The sequence below is a fragment of the Erigeron canadensis genome, chromosome 5 (genome assembly GCF_010389155.1).
Source record: "Erigeron canadensis isolate Cc75 chromosome 5, C_canadensis_v1, whole genome shotgun sequence".
NCBI lineage: Eukaryota > Viridiplantae > Streptophyta > Magnoliopsida > Asterales > Asteraceae > Erigeron > Erigeron canadensis.
Genome location: NC_057765.1, coordinates 34,373,411 through 34,397,372, shown reverse-complemented (window position 1 = coordinate 34,397,372; position 23,962 = coordinate 34,373,411). Strand labels below are relative to the sequence as shown.

Sequence of the window (23,962 nt, the reverse complement as noted above, 5' to 3'; positions counted from 1 at the left end):
CGACAAATATCCTAACTATCTTCAGTTTACCCCTTTGAATTAAGTAAAGGAAAAACACAATTTGTAATCTACCTGCTATTGCCTACAACATTGTGTCTTTCACTCAGATGTGCGTCTCTAACCCGGGTATGCCTTTTTGAACCATTTTCTTGGTTGCCCTCAGTATGATTACCAATCAAGGTTCAAACCCGAAACCTTTTGTGAGGACATCAAAACACATGATCTCTAGCTAGCCCACCTTAATTAGTGATGGCTATCACTTACCCTTTTTAGACTTGTGTTTTTTCCAGAGATCATGGCTGGGGAATGGGTGTCAAGAGAAGTTGCTAATGTGAAACAAGGAACTATACAAATCATTGTCCAAAGTCTTGTTGACCGTGTCAAAAAGCCAAGAGATAGCGATACAATTTCATCAATTTATATAGCTCCTAGTCGGATTAGAGATCTCAATCATAGGTTGTTCACTCCTAGGGTGGTCTCTATTGGACCTTTGCACAAAGAAAAAATGAATTTGAGATCAATGGAAGCACGAAAAGCGGCTTATTTAAGTGATCTATTGTCTGAGGTAGGCTCCATAGAGGAAACATTGAACAAATGTGTGCAAAAGGTGCACGATAAAATAGAAAGAATCAAAGCATGTTATGATGGAATGAAGACGGCATATAATGATGTTGAATTAGTTCAAATGATGGTCATGGATGCTTGTTTCATACTTCAGTTCATTTCTAAGCTCTCTGGATCTGGTAACATACTTTCAGATAACCGTTTGCGCAGCAGGTCCATTGCGTTGGACTTGGTGTTGCTAGAAAACCAGATCCCCTTTTTTGTTCTCAAGGACATCTATGAGATCATTACTGTCAAGAAAGTACAATCAAGAACCCCTCTAATTACCATGCTTTGTAATTTACTAGCACATATCAACCCCTTTAAAGAGTGCATAAAAATGGACAATCTTGGCCTCGAAACAACTCATGATCACATTCTTGGCCTTTTGCACAAAGTTTACCTACCCCAAAATCCCAACGTACCAAAAATATCAGTACTTCCAACAGCCCACTCAGCCGTAGAATTGGACAAAATTGGGGTGAAGTTTAGACCTAAAGATGAAAAGATTTGGGCATTGGCTATGGAGTTTCAAGCGTCTTCACATAAGCCTACACTTAGAATGCCTGTTGTGGTTATTGACAATTTCTTTGAAGTAGTTGTGAAGAACCTCATTGTATATGAGCAATACGGTCCAGTTCACAATTATGTAACATCGTATGCCATGGCACTTGATATGCTAGTTGCTAGCCCGGCAGACATAGCCAAGTTGGGAGAATCAGATGTCCTTGTCAACCACTTAGGTTCAAATGAAAAGGCTTCAGATACGATAAAAAACATATGCAAAGATGTTACCTTTCTCGATTTCTATTACATTGATTCGTGGAAAAAGATGGATATCTACTACAAAAGTTATTGGTCCAAATGTATCGGGGTGTTGAAGCAAAGATACTTCAGTAGTCCATTGAAAGCAGTTGGCCTACTTGCTGGGATAATAATATTTATCGTTACGGTTGCTCAGTTCCCTTTCCAAATTAAGCAAAGCTAATCGTTTTTCTTAACTGGATACTACCGCTCAAGTTTGTATAGTTTGTTTTTCGCAATCACATCATTTTCGCCCTCAATTAGTGTTTGAGGTGGGTTTTGGTGCTCAAGTGTTCTCTTTAAGCAGTCTCTGTATATTCTACATATGGTTTTCCTCTATGTGGTTATGTACATGTTTAATGGGTTTAATAACCGGTTATGTTTCGGAATTTTAACTTTTCATGATTTACATAGGTTTTTAAGTTCTAGTTAAATGTTTCAGTGGTTCGTGGGGCACGGCCGCACGGTACATGATTATCAGCCCGTGGACGTGGTTCATGGGTCCTGGTTTATAGTTGCGTGAAGTGTGAAATGGTGAAAGTAAATATGTCATTGAGATGATATTGTTGCAACATATAGGTTTAGGTTCTGAGTCCCATACTTGATGATCTTAATTAGCCATAAAAAAAAAAAAAACAGAGCCATTTTTATTAGTATTATTATTTTTTTGAAAAGTTATTAGTGTTTTTCTACTGATACACGTTGCGATTGTGCCTCCTAAATTTCATTAGTATGTGGCTAAACTAGATATATGCTCCTTTACACGTTGCGATTGTGCCTCCTAAATTTCATTAGTAGTGTTTTTCTACTGATACACGTTGCGATTGTGCCTCCTAAATTTAAATAGTCTATACTCTATACCTTATTAATTTTAACTTTTTTATGTATATAGAATGATGATTGTTTAGAAATTTCATTAGTAAGTACCTAAACAATACTAAATGTTCCACTTGATTGTTGTAATGAAGTCACCAAGTAAAATACCCAATAAATTACTAAAAGCTAAACTAATTTTGAAATTTAAGACCAAAATGGCAAACAAATTCTAGCAACTTCTATGTAATTACATCACTTATGCCACTGATGTTAATATATATGAAGTTTCATGTCAATTACGAGTAAAATACAAGGTCATGGGTTTTCAAAGTCTGTGTATACACGTTACAACTAATTTTAATTTCGATGTTAGTTGTATATCGCATATCAAAAGTTTTCATTTGAAGCAGAGTAGTTTGATGATCTAATAAATAAAAGCTAGTACGTCATTCTGCATAACGTTTAATTTTCAAATCTTAAAAAATCTCTACAGATTATTAAATTTAATACTAGTAAAATATGCCCCGTCGAAAGGCTTTTTCGCCAAATGCTGAAGTTTGTTAATAATATTAAAATCAAGGTCTCCGCCTCTTAGAACTTTATAAGATTTGATCAATACGCCAAGCCTATCACCTTACCTTGGTTTTTTATGTCAATATATATATATATATGCATCTCTATGTACCCTTAATCTATATCTATATGTATATACCTATACCTATATATATATATATATATCTTGATCCACGAACTAACAATAACTCAAAGTCTCAAAGAACCGAAGAGACAATGACCAAGGAAGAAGGAAGTCCAAGTAATGTAAGTAACAACGAAGAAGGTAATTAGTCACCTATTTAATTAGTTTATTTTTTTGTAACGCACATGCACTACTATTTTTTTTTTTCAATAAAACTAGTAAACGATGAAGTTTTTCCAGTTTAAGCTATCAGAAACTGGCTGGCTACTTTTCTGTTAAAAAAATAAAAGATCAAGTTAACCAAGGTAAAACCATAATAAATAAAAATATTAACCTATGAATTGAAGATTCGAACCTGAAACTTTTTGTGAAGATATCAAAACACCCTATCTATCTCTAGGCCACTTTGGTATCGCTTACCCTTTTAGACTCGTGTTTTTTCAGAGATTGTGGCTAAGGAAAGGGTGTCCAATGTGCCAAGAGAGGTTGCTGATGCAAAACAAAAAACTATACAAAACACTGTCCAAAGTCTTGTTGACCGTGTCAAAAAAGCAAGAAATAGCAATAGATTTTCATCCATTTACACAGCTCCTAGTAGACTTAGAGATCTCAATCCTAGTTTGTTCATCCCCAGGGTGGTCTCTATTGGACCTTTACACAAAGAAAAATTGAATTTGAAATCAACAGAAGCACGAAAGGCGGCTTTTGTAAACGAACTATTGTCTGAAATAGGTTTCATAGACGAAACATTACACAATTGTGTGCAAAAGGTGTATGATAAAATAGAAAGAATCAGAGGATGTTATGATGGTATGAAGAAGACAGCATATAACGATGATGAATTCACTCAAATGATGGTCATGGATGCTTGTTTCATACTTCAGTTCATTTCTAAACTGTCTGGATCTGGTAACTTACTTTCAGATAACCGTTTGCGCAGCAGGTCTATCGCTCTGGACCTGGTGTTGCTAGAAAACCAAATTCCTTTTTTTGTTCTCGAGGACATCTATGAGAGCACTATCAACAAACTACAATCAAGACCCTCTCTGATTACCATGCTTAGTAATCTACTAGGATATATCAATCCCTTTACAGATTGCATAAAAATGGACAATATTGGCACAGAAACGACTCATGATCACATTCTTGGCCTTCTGCACAAAGTTTACCTGCCCAAACTTCCCAACTCATCAACAATATCGGTGCTTCCAACAGCCCACTCAGCTGTAGAATTGGACAAAATTGGGGTGAAGTTTAGACCTAAAGATGAAAAGATTTGGCCATTGTCAATAGATTTTCAATCGTCTTCACATAAGCCTACTCTTAGAATGCCTGTTGTGGTTATTGACAATTTCTTTGAAGTAGTTGTGAAGAACCTCATCGTATATGAGCAGTACTCTCCGGTTTACAATTATGTTACATCATATGCCATGGCACTGGATATGTTAGTTGATAGTCCGGCAGACATTGCCAAGTTGGGAGAATCAGACGTCCTTGTCAACCACCTAGGCTCAAACGAAAAGGCTTCAGATATGATAAAGAACATATGCAAAGATGTTACCTTCTTAGATTTCTATTACATTGATTCTTGGAAAAGGATGGATACCTACTACGACAGTTATTGGTCCAAATGTATCGGGGTGTTGAAGCAAAAATATTTCAGTAGTCCATTGACTGCCGTTGGTCTACTTGCTGGAATCATAATATTTATTGTTACGGTTGTTCAGCTCCCTTTCCAAATCAAGCAAAGCTAATCACATCGATTTAATTTGTTTTTCATTGGGATACATCACTTTCAGCCTCACTTACATAGATGTTTTAGGTGGATTCTCGTGCGCGAGTGTTCTCTTCAAGCAGTTCTTGTACATATTATGATCATTTTTCCTTTATGTGGTTATGTACATATTTAATGGGTGTAATAATCGGTTGTCTCTTGGATTTTTAAAACCAACTGTGTTGCATCAGTGGTTGGAGCTCATGCCTCTAAAAACAGAGGTCATGGGTTCGATCCTCATGCTTAGCAAGGCTGGAGGTCCTTTTCTACCTATGGTAGAACCTGGAAGCAGCCTCTCTACCTTTGGTAGGGGTAAGGCTGTCTACATATCAACCTCCCCCATACACCGTCGAAAACGGTATTGGGACCCAAAACCCGTGGAAGACGGCATTGGGAGTTACTTTACTTTTTTTACTTTTTGTCTCTTGGATTTTTAACTTTGATGCGAAATCTAGTTTTAAAATTTATAAACAAGAAATACCGATTAATTGATTACTACACACTTTCGAGCAGTGTACCCGTTCGTTTGCAGTATAGTTTAATGGTAAGTCCAGATCGAATCCACATGAAACATATAAGAAATAAGTGAGTTTTAATAATTAGTTCAAAATGCTTTTAGGTTTTATGACCCTCGATAATTGATTTTAAAATTAAATTGAAACTAAAACAAAAACTAAACAAACTTGAAAAGATTTATCGGAAACAATAATATTAAAAGGTCATCTACTTTGACTTCATGATATATCAAATTCAGGTTGCACTTTAAATCTTTAATTGAAAGACCAATTCAAATATGACGACTTATAATCGAGAATCAAACGAAGACTCACTCCGTACCCGTCAAGTTCGTTACTTTATTTTAATCCCGTTAATTAACTAGATCGATTAATGCGTTGAACTTATAAACGCCTAATTAAATCTCTTATATATGATAGGTTCGTTCAAACATTTATCATATCAAATATGTATTCCCTTAAGGTCAAACATTCCTTGTGTTATGCATTTAAGCTTGTACTTTACTATTTATATTTAAAAAATTTAATTGGTTGTACATTTTACTTTTAATTTAAATTTTTATAAAAATGTCATGATTGTATTTTAAGCTTTTAAGCTTGTAGTTTACTATTTACAGGCATTTTCTTTTTTAAAGTACTATTTACAAGCATTTCTGTTAATAAAATATATAATAGTTTTTATAGATATAAACCATTATATAAAAGAAAATAATATAAAACATATACCCAACGAAAATTTTTATACTTTAAGTTACTAAAAAAAACTATTTTCTTCTCGAATATACGATCTAACAGAGAATTTGTGTAACCATTTCCGAATTTTATCTAGCAAGATTCAAAATTACCATTTATACTCTATCATCATGTTAAAAATGGAAATAAAACAAAACGAGTGAGAAAATAGAAATGAAGCGGTTAATTTAATTCCGCTTCGCACAAAAAAAAAAAAATTAAAAAAAAATACTAGCTTGTTGAACAAGTGTAACTCCAGTTTCACAAATCCCCTTTTCCGTACATCATCATCATCTTCCCCAATTTCATCTCTCACACACAAAAATATCTATATCTATAATCTATATCTATATATTTCCATGTAACAATTCAATTTAACAACATGTCAAAAATGAAACACCTACTCCGGAAACTTCACATCGGCGGTAGCGGTGGTTTCAACGACCGATTAACCACCACCTCCACCGACACCTCACCGTCGCAACCTCAGCCAACCACCGTTGATTTACTACAAACTCCTGTGATCAATACTAATAATAATAACAATAATTTAAATACAAATTCAAATCCAGATGATGTTGATTTCAATTTCTTCGAAGAGGAATTCCAGATGCAACTTGCGCTTGCGATTAGCGTTTCGTCTTCTGGATCCGGTGAACCGCGTGAGCCTGACGCTGAAACTGCTCAGATTAAAGCTGCTAAGCAACGTAGCTTAGGTTGTGCGCCTTCCGAATCGCTTGTCGAATTCCTTTCGCTTCGATATTGGGTGAGGTTTTTGACTTTTTGTTTTCTTTTTTAGGTTTGACAGCACTATTACATTTTAATTGTAACATTTTGATAGAATTACTGATTTAGTTGTGTAGTTTATTTATGTATTTTGACTGAAATACTTAGTTTCGTATAGTTTTTTAAGGCTAAACGAACGGTAGAGTCTCCGACTTATCGCGTATTGTTATTCTACGTAGCGTACATCCGAACCGATTTATGTGTGTAACAAAACTCTCAATTTTTGTTGTATGTATCTCGAGACCTCTTTTATCAAGTAATATGTAAATTTTCATATTTTGTAAGAATTTTTGAATACGTAATCGCTTTACAGGTTATAAGAGGTCATAGGATACATACAATAAGACTGTTTGGAAAGATGCTATATACGATAACCGTAGATGCTAAGCTGGATACATTTATGTGATCAGCATTAGTAAGATCTATGTGTTGAATAGTTATTGAACATATCTTAATGCTACAATTGGAGCTGAAATTATAATGTGTACTAAGTTGGACTTTTAAGTATTTTTATTCCTTTTGTGGCAATGTCTTGTTATAGTAAGAATGTTGGACATAAATATTTTTGATAAATTTGGCTTCAAGCCATTTTGAAGTAATTTTAACATAAATTGAAACAAGTTAGCATGGAATATGGGAATTGTAGCACAACTAGATTTGGCTTATATTTAATTGAATGCTGGACACGACTAATTTCAATAGTTTATGTATTAAGAATATTGGATATGGATTGTGATGAGAAAGCAATGAGCCGTTTACGGTGTATTTGGTATGTGCAGAGTAAGAAAGCTTTGAACTCTGATGCTGTTATTAATTAATAATAGTATCTGGTTTGTGCAGAGTAACAATGTGGTGAATTATGATGAGAAAGTGATGGATGGGTTTTATGATGTGTATGGGATAACTTCAAGTTTAGTGACACAAGGGAAACTGCCCTCATTAGTGGATCTTCAAGCTAAAACAGTTTATGATGATGTTGATTATGAAGTAATTTTGGTCAATAGAACAATAGATAAAGAACTACAACATCTTGAGGAAAGAGTTTCAAATATATCACTGGAATTCCAGGCTATGGGAACGAGTCAGATTATGAGTAGGCTGATCCAGAGAATTGCTAATATTGTTGTAGGTCAAATGGGTGGTCCTGTTAGTGATGCCGATGAAATGTGCAGAAGGTGGACTACTAGAAGTTATGAACTACGGAACACTTTGAAAACTATCATACTTCCCCTTGGTTGTATTGATTGTGGACTTTCACGTCATAGGGCCTTGCTCTTTAAGGTATTATCAGTCTTCGCTTTCTTTCAACTTTGTATAAGTGGGTTACAGTACATGTGCGTGATTATTTACTTATCAACAAATAGGCTTATAAGGTGTTTAGCTCTTTAATGTAACTTAGATATTTTTCTTCCTTTTTTTCCCAACTTCACTATTGAAGTATCTGCTTATGTTGCAAAGAGGAATAAGCTCACTTTACTGGTGCAATTTATATCCTGGTTCCTTTACCTTTTATCATTAGAATCCAGAGCCATGCTGCTTATACTTACTTTGATAGTATAAAACCCTATTTATTTAGTTCGTTGATTAGCATATGATTGTAGCAGCAAGTTAAGAGTTCTCATTTGTATTCTAAGGGAAAAAGGTCTTTCTTTTTTCTATTATACATGTTTGTTCATGGTGCCTCATATCTATGTCATGGTGCCTCTAATCTAAGGTGCCTGATAATTGTTAAGTGTAGCTCTGGTGTCACCTGGAATCTTGCCAGTGAGCTTCAGACTCGAAGTTAGGTAATTGATTTTAGAACACCCATTGTCAGTTTTAAGTGATATCTATTCATTATGTATCAATCTCTTTATTTTATTTTTTCTGTAAGTCAGTTATTTAAAATCATCTGTAAAGTGAAGGCCATAAATTTGATTTCTTTTACTCTCCACATACTTCGGTTGTAGTGTTTGACTCTTAGTTGAACGTGTGAATTATCTATGATTGATGTAACATTCTGGGAAATCTCTTGGAACAAAATTAACTGTCAATCTTTTGTAACAATTGCAATGGACAAAAGGTAATATTAGCATGAAGATTTTCTTAAGAAGAATTGTTGAATCAGTTAGGGGGGACACCCCAAAGGTAGGTTAGTGAAGTTTTGGACAAGAGAGTACTTTCTGCGTGCATGATGAGATATAATTTATAGAATAAAACTGTACCCTTCGATTTGCTTTAAAAAACTAAATGTTTGATGATAGGTACTTGCTGATAAGATCAATCTTGCATGTAGTCTGGTCAAAGGGAGCTACTATACTGGAACTGATGACGGAGCTGTGAACTTGATTAAAATTGATAATGGGAGGTATGGGTTTTCATGTTTTTATCTCGAATCATTTACATATGCGTTATCAAATAACATAGAAATAGAAAGTGTGTATTATATGGGTTTGTGTGCACTTGTATCATGTCTTTTAAATGTTCATGTGAATTTGTTTATGTATCTGCATGCACCTTTTCTAGTATAATCTGCACGTGTATATGTCTTCCGGAGGTGTATGTGTACATTCCCCGTTTGTTCATGTATGTGTTCATATATACATGTGTGTAGTCTATGGGAACTTCATGATGTACTTGTATGCTTTTGTTTTCTGTATCACTCCATTGGGAACTGGCTTCTAGTATAGTAGCATAACAATTGTGCGGCTGTGTGACTTGGCGTCCCTGTATGTGTGTCATGTTGTTATCATATATATACATATGTACGTGATATATGAGATATATCATAAATGTATGTTCGCACATTTTGTATGCTCTCTCTCTGATTTTTATGCAGTTTCATATGAGTTTGCTGCATGTTGTTCGGTACTAGGAACAAGTTTTATTCATTTGAGTTACAATATATGTATCAACCAATGGTGAAGATCTTTGATGGTTTGTTAGTGGCTCTTTTAATATTGGTTATCGACATAGCTGTAGGCTCATTTGTGGAGACTGTATGTGGGGCTGGAACAAGTTATCTGAAAATAGTTTGCAATCCACTTTAATGATGACAGTTGGTTGATTTGAATAAAATGGGTGAGGTGATGAAATAATTTGTACTTGCTCGATTGCTCTTTACTGCCACTTTTTCTTTGCAGCTAAGAAACTACATCTCCAGTGGTGTTTGATTTCTTTCTAATGTGTCTTTTAAGCATCAGAGCTTTAGATACTTTCGAACCTGACAGACTTAATTGCGATCCCAACTCTTTGTTTATCTACTTCCAACTGTTCTTGTTATAAAATTCTCCAACTAAGACACCAAATTTTGTGCAACACTATTCATCTTTCCAAATTGCACCAAATTATGTGCAACACTATTAGTTTTTGATGCCACATTATTCATCACACTAAATCTTTGTATACTTTATTTTCTAGCCTTTGCATATATTAGTTATATCACATTAACATAGAAGGGAAAAGTAACTAAGTGTTATAAATAATTTTATAAATCTAATTTACTTTTCATATTGACATTCAATAATTAATTGAAACAAATCCCTCTGTAAATATAGATCAAGTAGTATAGAGTTTTTAGTGCATAGGTATTCTTTGAATATGCTATTTTTTACACTGAATTTAGTGTAAAATATGGTCTTAAAATTGAATTGCTCTTACAGACTGAAATACCTGGACTATACCCTGGGAAAAAGGCAATACTAATGATGCGTCTCTTTGTTTGATTTATGCAGTGAATACATTATTGATCTGATGGGTGCTCCAGGCACCCTAATCCCCGTGGAGGTGCCATGTAGTAATCTCCAGGGTATTGAACTCGATATCAGGAGCGGTGCAGGAGGTACTGATAGTTTTGGGTATACATTGCCACTGCTTGATATAACCACCGATTCCCTGCTAGTTACGCCTGAAGTTGATGGTTTTGCCAAAGTTGGCCCTTCAGATGTGGCAGTAGCTTCTATCATCGGCTCACAGTTGGACACCAGGGGTGGAAAGGATGTGGAAAGAAATCAAACCGAGAGGTTTGAGAATGATTTTGGCAGATTGCTTCCAGCTCTTGGGAGGTCACAGGAAGGCCTGTTAGGTGGCGGTGGTGGTGTTGGTGGAAGAACGTCACCTGCACAGAAATCACAACTTAATGATGTATCCAACTGTGTCATTACTGCTGCAAAAAATCCAGAATTTGCTCAAAAGCTCCATGCAGTGCTTCTAAAGAGTAGTGGAAATTCTTCTGATTCACTTTTAACTGTAAATAACAAGGAAGTGGGAGAAAAAGAAGCGTGCGAGACTGTTCATTTGTTAGATGCCGACATGTGGAATCATGAGGCTCATCATGGACCAACGTTAGGCATGTCTAACGGCGAGCCGAATCTCATATCTTTCACTACAGGTGAGGTTGGCAATGTTAATGCCAACATTCAACATGTAGTTAATAGGGCACCAGCAAAGCAGCAACAACTAATATCCAGTAAGAGCAATCCAGGATACACTTTACCTTCTCAATCTACTAGTGAAGATGTGGTGAACAATTATGCAGCTGGTAAGAGATTTACTGTTTTTTATATGATAGTATTGGAATTGTTAGATGTGGAGCAAGTTCATGTATCTGCTGTGTCATCTGCAGTAAAACCTGTGCAGACACAATATGGTGATGTTGCTGATGGTGGACCGTACTTACTAAATGAGGGAAGAGTGGATAATACTAGTAAATGTAAAAAGGCAGATAATACAACCAGCATTGGCCATCACCCTTCTTGCAGCAATAATAGGGAAGGTATTAGCCTGGAAGAGGTTGAGTGGGAAATCCCATGGGAGGGTCTTCAGATTGGAGGACGCATTGGTATTGGTAAGAATACAGTTTTATCCATTTTCCACTGAACGTATTGTTAGCATGGGCTATGATTGGTGATCAGCTAGTATGTTTATTTTGGGCAAGTCCAGAAACCGAAGCCTGATAGACCCGCAGGTTTTGAAACTTATCAGTCCTCTAGAAGTGTGCCTAAATGCCTAATAGAGTTCATCTCAGTTTCCATCATTTTCTTCATGTTTGTTTCTGTATCTATACTATATTATAAAGCAGATCTCCCCTGTTTACATTTTAAGTTTCAACATTTACTTTCCTAAAATGCCCATATATCAATTCTATATTTACCTAACATCCTTTCTCTCTCCTCAAATCTCAACCAATCATTTTTTTTCTCTCTCTTCCATAAATCATTTCCTCCTCCAATTCGTTCAAAATCTTTTATCTCAAAAACCGTGCATCGATAAATTATAAAAATTATATGGGTGTTCTTAAAATTTAATGCTCTTTCATTAGAGATGTCATTCGATATACTTTTGACGAATTTTTAAATCTGGGGGCGGAGCCCGTACGGTTAAGGCATTTGGCTATCACACTCTATGACCTATCACCCCCACCATCTCACCGCCGCAACGCGCGGGTACTTGCTCTCATTTTGTTTAATGTTCCATAAGCTGACAGCCTGTAGCTTACATCAGACCAGTCAAAACCTTTGCTCAAGCTTTCCGTAATCCTTGTATCTAGAAGTAATCCTTGGACACATACACTAATGCCACAGATCAAGCCTCTCCAATTTATGTCTTTAAGCTTTGTAGGGGGTAGGAACCATTTTCTATGACAATGTTGAAGCTGACCTCATCACAAGTTTGGTAGAATGAAAGCAAAATGATACAACCTGTATGGCACCTTAAGCTTTATCCTTTGTTATCATATATGATTTTATGTGGGTGAATGCTCCTCAAATTATGCTGCATGCTTGTTGAGTGCTTAGTAAGATTTAGCTTATCTGTACTAATATTTTAAACCGAACAATGGCATGTTTAACTATCCCGTAATAGTTGATGCACTTGAGAAAAAGTACCAGAAGTAATCGACTGATTATCAGAAAATATTGCTATGGCCTATGATGTAAAAGTAATGAAAGCCTTAGCTTCATCAATATAGAAAACTAGCTCTGTACTGCCCGAGATAAGTTAAACATGAATTCAAAAAGTCACTCAATTTCATTCTATAGTTTCTTTATATAATAGCTAATTAAGTGGGTATAAGGGTTTCTTAATGTTTCATCACATGATAATCTTTTGCTATTCCCTTTCTTCCAGGTTCTTATGGCGAGGTTTATCGTTCAGAATGGAATGGAACTGTAAGATGCATCCATATCTTTATAATCTATTTGTACACAATAGTAATGTGGTTTTTCGTTGCAATGCTATTATTATATCAGAACAAGCTACCGAGAGATGTTAGTTTAGTTGATTGAATAGATCACTGTGTTCTATTATCCACTCTTGAGTCCCAAGACAATAAGAAATAGCTTATGGTTGGAAGGGACTGGATCATTGTTTTTTACACTAACCTACTTTCTTTTCTACTTGAGGTAAAAGTTGACTATAAAATGGGATGAATGACCCTCAGTCCATGTGGTTGAGGTGAGCTGCCCAATGACTTTAATAATGGGGAGGTCTTGGGTTCAGCTTCCACATGTGACAGAAAATTGGGGTTTCATGTTATTTAAAATGAAATCATTATGGAGAAAAAGTCTCAGATTCATGTCGAACCTGATCTTACATGAACAAAATAAGCCATTACATGACACCCATTTGGCCATTATTACTCTCCACTTGTATAACATGAGCTTTTTAATTTACAAAAGTTCAATTGCTATGGTGGTAGTCTTATTAATTTATATATATGTTCATAGGAGGTTGCTGTGAAGAAGTTCATGAACCAAGATATCTCAGGGGATGCACTGACTCAATTTAAAAGCGAAGTAAGGCTTAGAATCTTTTTCTTTTGTCTCTTTTGATTATCTCTTTCTGGTTTTCTTCTATACAAGGATTTGATTTAGTGCATGGCTCTTTGTTTTGTAGGTCGAGATCATGCTCAGGTTGAGACATCCTAATGTTGTTTTATTCATGGGAGCAGTTACTCGTCCTCCTAACCTTTCAATATTGACAGAATTTCTACCAAGGTCGAGTTTTGGTTCCATTTAATCATTTGTGAGATATTGAAAATTCCTGGCTCTGGCCTATAAACTCGATTCCTGAATTTTTTTTTTTATCATGATCAGGATGGGTTTTTAGTTGTTGTGACTTTCTTCGTTTCACTTAGAACTAGAGGTTGCAATTTCAACTTATTCGACCCATTTACATATGAATGGGTGGAGTGGCTCATGAATCATCTTATACGCACCAAATGGGTAAAATTCAAAAAATTAGCTTAAAGAATGTGTTGGAGGACACCCAAAGCGTATTTGTAATGCTGAAAGCTCTTAAATCATTTTATTCTTAAAAAAATTAGAATCAACTTGACTAGACCCATACAAAGACTACTCAGTTCAACCTATGTACTCAAACCTACCCACATTATCTTCCTTGCTCTGCTTATAACATGTCATTGGTTTAAATTGTCGAATTGTGTTTCTTCTCTCAAGTTTGGGAAACTCGTGACTCGGACTTGACTTGGCCAAAACCCGGATTGTTATATTATGTAGAAAAATTATAAGTTTTGAAATTATTTGTATTAGAAAATCATAAATAGGCTAAAAACTTCTAAATGTTTTATAACATTTAACAGAGTTTTGATTTCATTAAGTTTTGGCCGAGTTTGACCTATGTTGACCCGTGTCTGATCTCTTGACCGAGTTTTAGGGTCAAGTAGGCCGATTCGGCTGACTTGACCCGTTTACCCACCGAGTCCTAGTACTCGGTCGAGTCGGCTGAGTCTTACAACACTGCTTTTTCTTGGTTGACAGTAAGTAGATGTCTTGTAACCGTCTCGAAGGCGGTGTAGTGGTCAGGTATCTTGATTCCCTCTCAAAAGACTGTCTCGTGTTCAAACCTCGCTACGTAATCATTTTAGGGGTGGCCAAGGAAAGGGACAGGAACGGTCAGCGGGATACCTAAGTTAGACCTATCTGGGTCTGCCTTTCCTGGGTTACCTAAACAGGGAAAACCTTATTTGTTTACCTGTATATTACCGCTTATATGCATATAGGCTTTATACCAGCAAGTGGCAACTTTTTGATTCATTCTTGTCGGTATCAGTGCTTTATATTGCATATTTAGCTTATTTCTCATGTTGTCTGGTCTATCTATATGTTTTTATGCAGGGGTAGTCTATTCAAGTTGCTGCATCGATCTAATGTCCAACTTGACGAAAGGAGGCGAATGCGCATGGCTCTTGATGTGGTAGGGTTTTGATTTCCGCATTGAGTTTTAAATTCTATTGCTGTTTTTTTCATAATTTTGTATTTGAGAGGATTTTTTTGGCGTAATTATAACAAATGCTTGTAGGCCAAGGGAATGAACTATTTGCATACTAGCAATCCAATTATCGTTCACCGGGATTTGAAGACACCGAATCTTCTTGTTGATAAAAATTGGGTTGTTAAGGTTAGTGTTTTTTCTCTCATATGATTAAACTGGTTTTGTTTAGGTTATAATTTATGTGTTGCATATAACTTGGTGCTACACTAAATTAGAATTCAATTTCATATTGTTGTCCATTCATGTAGATGAGCCATATACTGGGACTTGTAACATTCAGATAGAAAAATAACATTCAGTTGTGCTGTTTATTTAATTCTTGCAGGTATGTGATTTTGGGATGTCACGCATGAAACACAATACCTTTTTGTCTTCAAAATCTACTGCTGGAACTGTAAGCTCTTTTTCATTTAATTAGCAAGCATGAACCAACACTATTGTGGGAAGGGGTTTAAGTATATCATCGTAGGAAATTACTGCACCATTATACTTACGACCTGCCATTGTATTGCAGCCTGAGTGGATGGCCCCAGAAGTTTTGAGGAATGAACCGTCCAATGAGAAGTAAGAGACATCTTTCGTAAATGCAACCCTTTTAAGTTGAAGTGGCAATTGAGGTTTTGAACCATTTACTCGTGAATGTGTCGTTTCAAAAAGATTAAAAATTTTTGCCACTTCTATTTTGTATTCATAAGTTTGTGTTACTTTGAATGCACCAGCCAATATCTTACTTAAAACTTTTGGGTGGTTTTGCAGGTGTGATGTATATAGTTTTGGTGTAATTTTATGGGAGTTGGCAACTTTGCGCATACCTTGGACGGAGATGAACTCGATGCAGGTTGTTGGTGCTGTTGGTTTTCAGTTCAGACACCTTGATATTCCTGAACATATAGATCCTTTGGTTGCAGGGATAATAAGTGATTGCTGGCAACTGTAAGTCAACTTCCTTGCAGTCAAATCTTTAACAATAAAATCACAAAACTAGTTAGAAAGCATGTAACAAGATTATATGATTTCATACTATAATACGTCTCAAGTGAAATTCGCTAAATACTTTCATATGTCACTAGAAACCAACTATACACATAAGGCCAAGTCTCGTCTATGGTTTAAGTCTAGGTATCCTTGTAATCATAAAATACCTAAATCCCTTAAACCACGGCTCTGATACCACTTGAAACGACTCGACCCAAAATAGGAGTTAAGTTTTTTTTTTTTTTAATTTTTAAATTGGGACTTGACCAAAACATTTTGAACCAAGTTTTGGATAACCAAGTTTTGTTTCAACTTTAAAAGACCTTACCATTAGAAAGTAGACTTTAACACGTTTTTGTGGATAGCTTGAATGTCAAAAACGGAGATACGGTTTAAAAGTTATGTTCGTATGAAAATCCGATTTTCTGCTGAACTATATGATCGTGAACCTTGAAATAAATTGATACTGGCAAGAAAAGCAGGTGTGTAATTTTATAATTAAAGTAGCAGTATTAAGTATATTACGTTACCATATGGAGTTTCATCTGTCTAGATAGCAAATGATAACAGTTTTGAGGGTACTATGAACCATAACCAAGTTGGAACGGCCGACATACGATTTTTGTCTGAAAAAGGTAAAAAGCGTATGGTATAAAATAGTAGCCTTTTTGTATGTTATCAATATATGTACAAGATAAGGGAACATAGATTTCGTTATATTAAGAATATAGATAATAAGGGAATATACCTGTCTATTACTAGATTACCATGTAGGGTTTTTATTTTTAATCTTTCTGCTATCCCCTTGTAAACTGAAGATAAACCATTTGTTGATCGTTTCAATGTAATGATACTAATTCTAAATTGTTTGTGTAGGGAGCCACAATCCCGGCCATCATTCAAAGAGATCATTGCCCGTCTAAGAAGCCTGAGGCATCTATCAACGGACAGAACAAAAAACCGAACAAGTCAATAACACATTCTTGTATGTATCTATTATACCTTGAGAGTTGAACATGAGAAATTGTTGTAGATTGAAAGGAAAAAAAAGCAAGCAAAAGAAGGTGCGGTTTGGGAAGTGTAGGTTAGGTTCAGTCGAAACAAAGGATACAACCAAACACAGCCAAACCACAACCTTGTGCATTTTGTTCTTCTGACTTCATTGCTGTGCCAAGTGCAGCTACAACGGGGTCGTCATTTCCACAAGCAAGGAAACCAAAGTGTCATGAGAAGAAAATAAACGTTTGAAAGTGTTTAAAACTTGTATCATTGTAGACAGGAAAAACACGATGCGCCTCTAATTGAAGCACTTCCCAAGTTGTTTTTTCTTGTGAAGTACAAAAGTTAACTTTATTTATTCGTGATTGAAATTTTCCATGCATAACTAAGGAAATACATATAGAATTCTCCCTATTGTTCATGCTCGGGATGTATAGCAATGATCGATTAAACATGATACTCACCATTGATCATAGTATTTCTCTACAAAGCAAAAACAACTAGCGACATATACAAAATCTTTGAGAAGGAAGATTAAAATGAGATGCTAATAACAAGACATCATAGAATATCTTGAGAGTACATACCCGAATTAAACTTGTACATGACTAAATACCTAAAGAGTCTTGAAAGCCTTAGCCTCCATGTGATTCTTAAACCCTTTCCTTGCTAAAAGGAAATAATAGATGCATCTGTGGCCGGTAATTTCATTTGTATCGGATAACTATTATCTCGTCTGTTCTAGTTTAGTTTGATCATAGTGCATTGCTTCACTCACTAGACCTTAGGTTCACTTTTTTTTTTTTTTTTTTTTTCGAACGGCGGAAACCATAGGTTCACTTGTTACATGTTCATCTGACAATATCATTGATAGATCTTGTTATAACCATATCTACTTATCTGACATCTTATTTACTCAACTACATGAACTTAATCAATGTGAAGCTAGAGCTTGTAAAGTTTTTTGAACATTTTTCCTCTGAAGGCACAACCTTGCAGCCGATTTAGCTTACCTTACCTTCTTTAACCATTTCTTAGATTAAGGATTTATGCAAAATTGGAAAAATTTACATGACATGTCTTAACATTTTATTTTATGATAGTATGTACGAAATGACATGTCGTAAATCACTCTATAGTCTATACCCACTTTGTCGTATATTATATTTGATCATTGATAATGACATATTCAACATCGATTTTATCTTATTTATCCGTTAAGTAAGATCGGCTGCCCATTAGTCGTTTATGTGTCACAACCCACTTATGACGGAAACATGAGATGCACTTAAAGTACATTATAAATCATTTGTTCTCTTCATTTCTTTTAACAATTTTCAATTAAGTTTATGAAAACCCCAAAATACCCTTTCCTTTTATTCACTATTTTAAACAACTCTATTTGAATACATATAACTAGATTAATACCCGGTCGGTGACCGGGTTACCAAATAACTTTATAGTTTTTTACTCAAAACTAAAGTTAATTATAAAATCGAGCATATAATATTAAAATAAAGTCTTAAATCTTGTACGCTTTTCGATATAATATACATATAAAGTCGGTTTGATATATATTAAGATTGTCAATGTTCGACCTTATCCGCAATTCAATTTGAAACCGACCTAGAAAACTGGGTTAAGGTTGTGAAATTTTTTTGGGCTTTGAATTGAAAACCGTCAAACAAAAACAAAACAAAAAGTCACAAACTTTCAACAAAAATACGGTTTAGCACGGAATATATTTTGTATTCAATAAAGACACAACAACAAATATATGTTAATGGTTTGTGTTGTTTTTTTGCATTTTCCGATTTTCGTATCTTATGTTTTTTAGGAGGGGTTTATGTTCTTTTAAAAGGTGTTTATAGGTTATATTTTAAAAACGATTTTGTTTGTATGTAGGAAAGACACACGAAAACTTGCAGAAGATCAAAAGAATTTAGTGCAACAACAATCACAAGCTTGAACATGATTTGGTAATACAGATTCTCCTTATCGATCTTCTTAAATAGAGATTTTTACTTTTCTCCTATTTTTTTGATTATATTGTGGAAACCCGCATCAAATCCTAATGGGTTCTTGGTTTTATTATTCGGGTACGTGTTTGTTTAGCATTTTGTTTTGATTTTTGATAAATCTTGATTTCATAAAAATGCGCTTGTGATTGATAATTTGATATATACATTTATAATATGAATAAGAAACATAAGGTTAAAATTCGGCTATGTGTATATCAATAATAACGTATGCACAAATCCATTAATAATTTGGTCTTGTTATGTTTTTGTATGTAGAGATTCATATGTTCCATTTAATTTAATTTGACATAGTAGGTGTGTTGACAGATGTACACAAATTAAATGTAAATTTTATTACCGTAAATTAGATAGGAGTTTTGTAAATAACTACCATGCATTTAAATAGTTACCATGTTTAAAAAAATGTATATTAAACAACTTTAAAAAGTTGCCATATATAAAATAGGTAAAGTTTGACTTTTAATTTCAATGGTTGAGATTTGTTTGTTTATCAATTTCAATGGCTAAGATCAAAAGAGAATTTTTATTTTTTTCTCTCTGCTCTGGGAGCCATAAATATATATAATACCTACTTAAAATACATATAATGCCCTAATGAGATTAATTAACATCTACCTTAACTTCTAAAACAAACACACTAATCTTTTTACATCAATAACCTACTGTCACCAACACCACCACATCTTGCATCCCACCACCACCCGTTGCCGCCGTTATTACCACCGAATGCCCGAATCGCGTGGGTCATTTCTTAGTATATACTACAAGACAACTAATATAATAGCTTATTAACTAATCACAACTCTCTATTCTATCAAATTGATTTTTAATGATGTCATCATTTAATTTTATCATAATTTTATATTTAATTAACATGAAATAGATTATTTATTAAAAAGAAAGCCGACTAAATATATGGATAAGCAACAAACTTAACTTAAATACAAAATACACATTATATATATGATGAATACATGAGACAATAAAAATGCAAAAATCTAAAATAGTTAGGATTTACGTTGAAGTCAAAACAATTTGAATATGGAAGTGATCCCTACACAACTTATTTTTGCTATACACAATAAATATATGCATTATATGGTTGTACTGTACAACTGTATAATGCACACAGTGTTGTATATATCTAAAAATTGTTGTGTAAGGATCATTTCACATCTGAATAGGTTTACAAATTACACGAGCTATCAATATATAGATAATTTAAATAATAAAATATAAATATCAATAGAGTGTAAAATGAATTTATGGCTTTTTGGTTTTTAAATGGTTATCACTAGTCTAGTAGTCTATGTGGGATATGCTTTTATGTCTTTACCACAAGTCCCATTTGGACCGGCCGATCATATTCAATCTAACGGCCAACATGACAATTCGTGACACAAAAGTCGTCCCTATAAGGTCATTAAATGACAAAAAATTCAACGCTTTGACTCGAAAGGTAAAAAAAACATTAAAATCGACCAAAAATAATTTTGCAATTTTTTTTTGATTTATTTTTTTTTGGCAAAAACCGGAAAATATTTTGCGACGCCAAAGTGGTCACAAATGTCGTCGCCAAAATTTATTTCTTTTTTTTTTAATTTTTTTGTTTTCCCACCTAAATAAATAACCTATTTTTATTTATTTTTTAATTTTTCATTTTCCATTCTAAGCAAAAGTTCCCGCCATAGTTTTGAGGACAAAATTAGGGACGCAAACAAAAACATTTTCCAAAAGAAAATCTTTTTTCTTTTTAAACTTTTTCCTTTTCCTTCATAATTAAAAACTTCTCGTCATAGTTTTGGGGACGACCTCTGGAAAACATTTTCCTAAAAAAAACAAAAAAAATTGAGTTCCCTTCATAACGAAAAGTTTCCATCCAATGCTTAGGGACGAATTGTGGAACGACAATATAAAGAAATATTGTGAAATAAAATTTAATTAAATTTATCATAATATTTTTTAGTGTTTTTATTGTTTGTTAATATATTAAATTAATCTTTAATTTGTTTATTATTAAAGTATAAATTTGTTTAATAATTACTAACTTTAGAAAAATATATAATACATAGTAAGCTATTAGATTTTAGACCCGTGTCTAACACAGGACACAGGATTTACAATGTTATCGATATTAGATCTTTATACATTTAAGTCATAAAAGCTTATAAATTCAAAGATATACGGTTATAAATGTTATACTTTGCAAGTTGTAATACAATAACCACGGGTTTGTCACTGTCATTATTAACTAAGACATATTGATGGAATTGTTGTCGTAGTCATTCTACAAGGCACATGCTATAAGAATTTCTCTAAAACATAATTTTTTAGAACCAGTTGTACTTATAATGTGATATTATTATGAAAGATAATTAAGAATTAAAATATAAACATACTTGTGATCTTGTAATTGACATTCAAGTACGTATGTATCTGATCATGATGCGGGCCCATAACACAAATAGGTTTACTTTTCATCACCTGTCTTGTGATAATTTGGATAACAATTAAGATTGCTTTCATAAGTTTTTCATCATAATTAAGACTCTAAATTTGAGTGACAATATAAGAATATTTGAGAAAATCGAGAGATATGATTACGCAGATTGTTTATAACATTTTAAATATAAGATAAATTATATATCAAATATATAAATGTAAATGTAGGTAAAAATAAATTGAAAGGAATATACTTCTAGAACATTGAACACATTTATTGTATTTTATCTTTTGAGTAATTTTTTGTAGACAATATTTTATATGCTTAAACTTTTTTAATTAATTAAATGATTAAAAGTTTTAAGAAAATCCTTTTAAGTTGATGGCTATAAATAAGTATAAAGTAAGTATTCAAGGTTAAAAAGTGTAAATTATTAATGGAAAGCACAAAAGTGTAAATTAATGAGACTTTTTCTACAAATTAATATAAATACTAATATAATAATATATTTGGATAATGACTAATAGGATTTTTAAATTATAGTTTATCTAAATGATGACATAATCGAGATTCAATCTGATGAAATTGAACGGTTGGATTGATTAATAAGCCATTAGTTCAACTGTCTTGTAGTATATATTAAGATTCGGTAGGCTCATTAGACTCACATAGAGATAACCAAAATGAGGTTTATGGCCCAATAAGCTCATTCAAACGAATAACGAACACCCACTGTCCAATATAGGCCCACGTGGGATAGGCCTAACAAAATAAACAAACACAATACGAGTGAAAAACAGAAATCCATATATACATTCATACGTTCATTTGCCCATACATTATCGATTAATCATATTGGGCCCATTACATTCGAGATAAAATTGAACACACACGACCCATTTTCCCAATTTAGACATGTGGTGAACATATTAGGCTAATAGGCCCAATGATTAAACGACAATTATAAATTAAACTTTTGAATTATATATGACAAAGAAACATCCATATATACATCATACTTACTGGTGAATCATATTCGGCCTATTAGCCCCACACAAGATAAGAAACAAGGTTTAAGGCCCATTAGAGTGAACAACGAACACACACGACACATATGAGCCCATATGGAATAACAAACGAGTTTAAAGGTCCAATAAGCCTACATCAAATAACAAACAAGTTTAAAGGCCCAACAAGCCCATTTTAGAGAATGACGAACACATATGGCCTGGCCCAATATGGGCCCATATGGGATAAAAATGAGTTTAATGGCCCAATAAGCCCATTCAAGCGAATGACGAACATACATGGCCCAATATGGGCCCATATGAAATAACAAAAAAGTGTAAGGGCCCAATCGCACCACATGGGATAACAAACGAGTTTAAAGGCCCAATAAGCTTATTCAAGCGAATGACGAACACACGTTTCCCAATATGGGATAACAAACGAGTGTAAAGGCCCAATAAGCTCACATCTAATAAAAAACCAATTTAAAGTCCCGATAAACCCATTCAAGCGAATGACAAACACACATGACCCACTATAGACCCATAAGGGATAACAAAGTTAAAGGCCCAATCACACTACATGGGATACCAAACGAGTTTAAAAAAATAATATATTTATAACACCTCTTCAATTGAATAATCACACCTCTAAAATTCTTTAGATTAATTAAATAAGCACATGCCATAAATATATTTATATATTTTTGTTTTTTTGGCACTAATTTATACTTTTTAACATTTCTTAAAATATTTACATAAAAAAAACCAACTAGATCTAATCTACACAATAATTAATATCCACGTCATAAAAAAATATCAGCTTGTTGTTGCAGAATTACATTATTTTATTTTGACTTATTTATATTTTGTACATTTAAAAGATCAGTTTATATTTTCTTATATTTTTACATTTGAATTTTTATAATTTTATTTATTTTCAATTATTTCTAAAAATGTTGTGAACCTTTTTTATATTATATAAACTATTACTATATGTATTACTTCATTCTTAAAATAAACAATGATATGCTAAACTAATGAACCAACTCTATTTAGATGGGTTGGTCAGAGGTATCTTCTAAATTAACTATTTGTGTCTCGGATGTGAGTTTTCCTCAAGGTCTCGGGTTCGAGTCTTGGGTTTCTCATCTCAATGTATTTTCCATGAGAAGGGAGTTAGAGGTCCAACAAATCGCTGGTTAAAATTGTCTCAAGCACGTCTAAATATACACTAATTTTACAAAAATATATATATATATATGATAAACTAACGAATATAAATTTGTTATATATAAAATGCTTTCTAATATATTAGTTGATTTAACAAATATAATTCAATAATAATACTTACTAATCTAATAAGAATCGCAATATGTAACAAATATTTGATGTACCATAATCATGCATTAATGTACTAAATGTATGTATGTATATCTCTATGACTATATTAATATATTAATAATAAACTTATAATAATAATAATAATAATAAATAT

At 33.6% G+C, this 23,962-nt stretch overlaps 3 protein-coding genes across 3 annotated transcripts; all 3 read left to right on the top strand.

Annotated features, from left to right (window-relative positions):
• The first annotated feature begins 10 nt into the window (after nucleotides 1-10).
• Nucleotides 11-1,766, top strand: LOC122598941 (UPF0481 protein At3g47200-like). Its single transcript, XM_043771408.1, has one exon. It carries the CDS (start codon nucleotides 296-298, stop codon nucleotides 1,589-1,591), a length of 1,296 nt encoding a protein of 431 aa, XP_043627343.1. The 5' UTR covers nucleotides 11-295; the 3' UTR covers nucleotides 1,592-1,766.
• A 1,242-nt stretch (nucleotides 1,767-3,008) lies between these two features.
• Nucleotides 3,009-4,713, top strand: LOC122598940 (UPF0481 protein At3g47200-like). Its single transcript, XM_043771407.1, has 2 exons — nucleotides 3,009-3,061; nucleotides 3,365-4,713. Exons 1-2 carry the CDS (start codon nucleotides 3,013-3,015, stop codon nucleotides 4,672-4,674), a joined length of 1,359 nt encoding a protein of 452 aa, XP_043627342.1. The 5' UTR covers nucleotides 3,009-3,012; the 3' UTR covers nucleotides 4,675-4,713.
• A 1,479-nt stretch (nucleotides 4,714-6,192) lies between these two features.
• LOC122598939 (probable serine/threonine-protein kinase SIS8) lies at nucleotides 6,193-17,393 on the top strand. Its single transcript, XM_043771406.1, has 14 exons — nucleotides 6,193-6,707; nucleotides 7,568-8,008; nucleotides 8,971-9,074; nucleotides 10,441-11,246; nucleotides 11,331-11,552; nucleotides 12,833-12,873; nucleotides 13,432-13,500; nucleotides 13,601-13,701; nucleotides 14,842-14,920; nucleotides 15,026-15,124; nucleotides 15,324-15,392; nucleotides 15,513-15,562; nucleotides 15,755-15,931; nucleotides 16,850-17,393. Exons 1-14 carry the CDS (start codon nucleotides 6,324-6,326, stop codon nucleotides 16,947-16,949), a joined length of 2,742 nt encoding a protein of 913 aa, XP_043627341.1. The 5' UTR covers nucleotides 6,193-6,323; the 3' UTR covers nucleotides 16,950-17,393.
• Nucleotides 17,394-23,962: the final 6,569 nt, after the last annotated feature.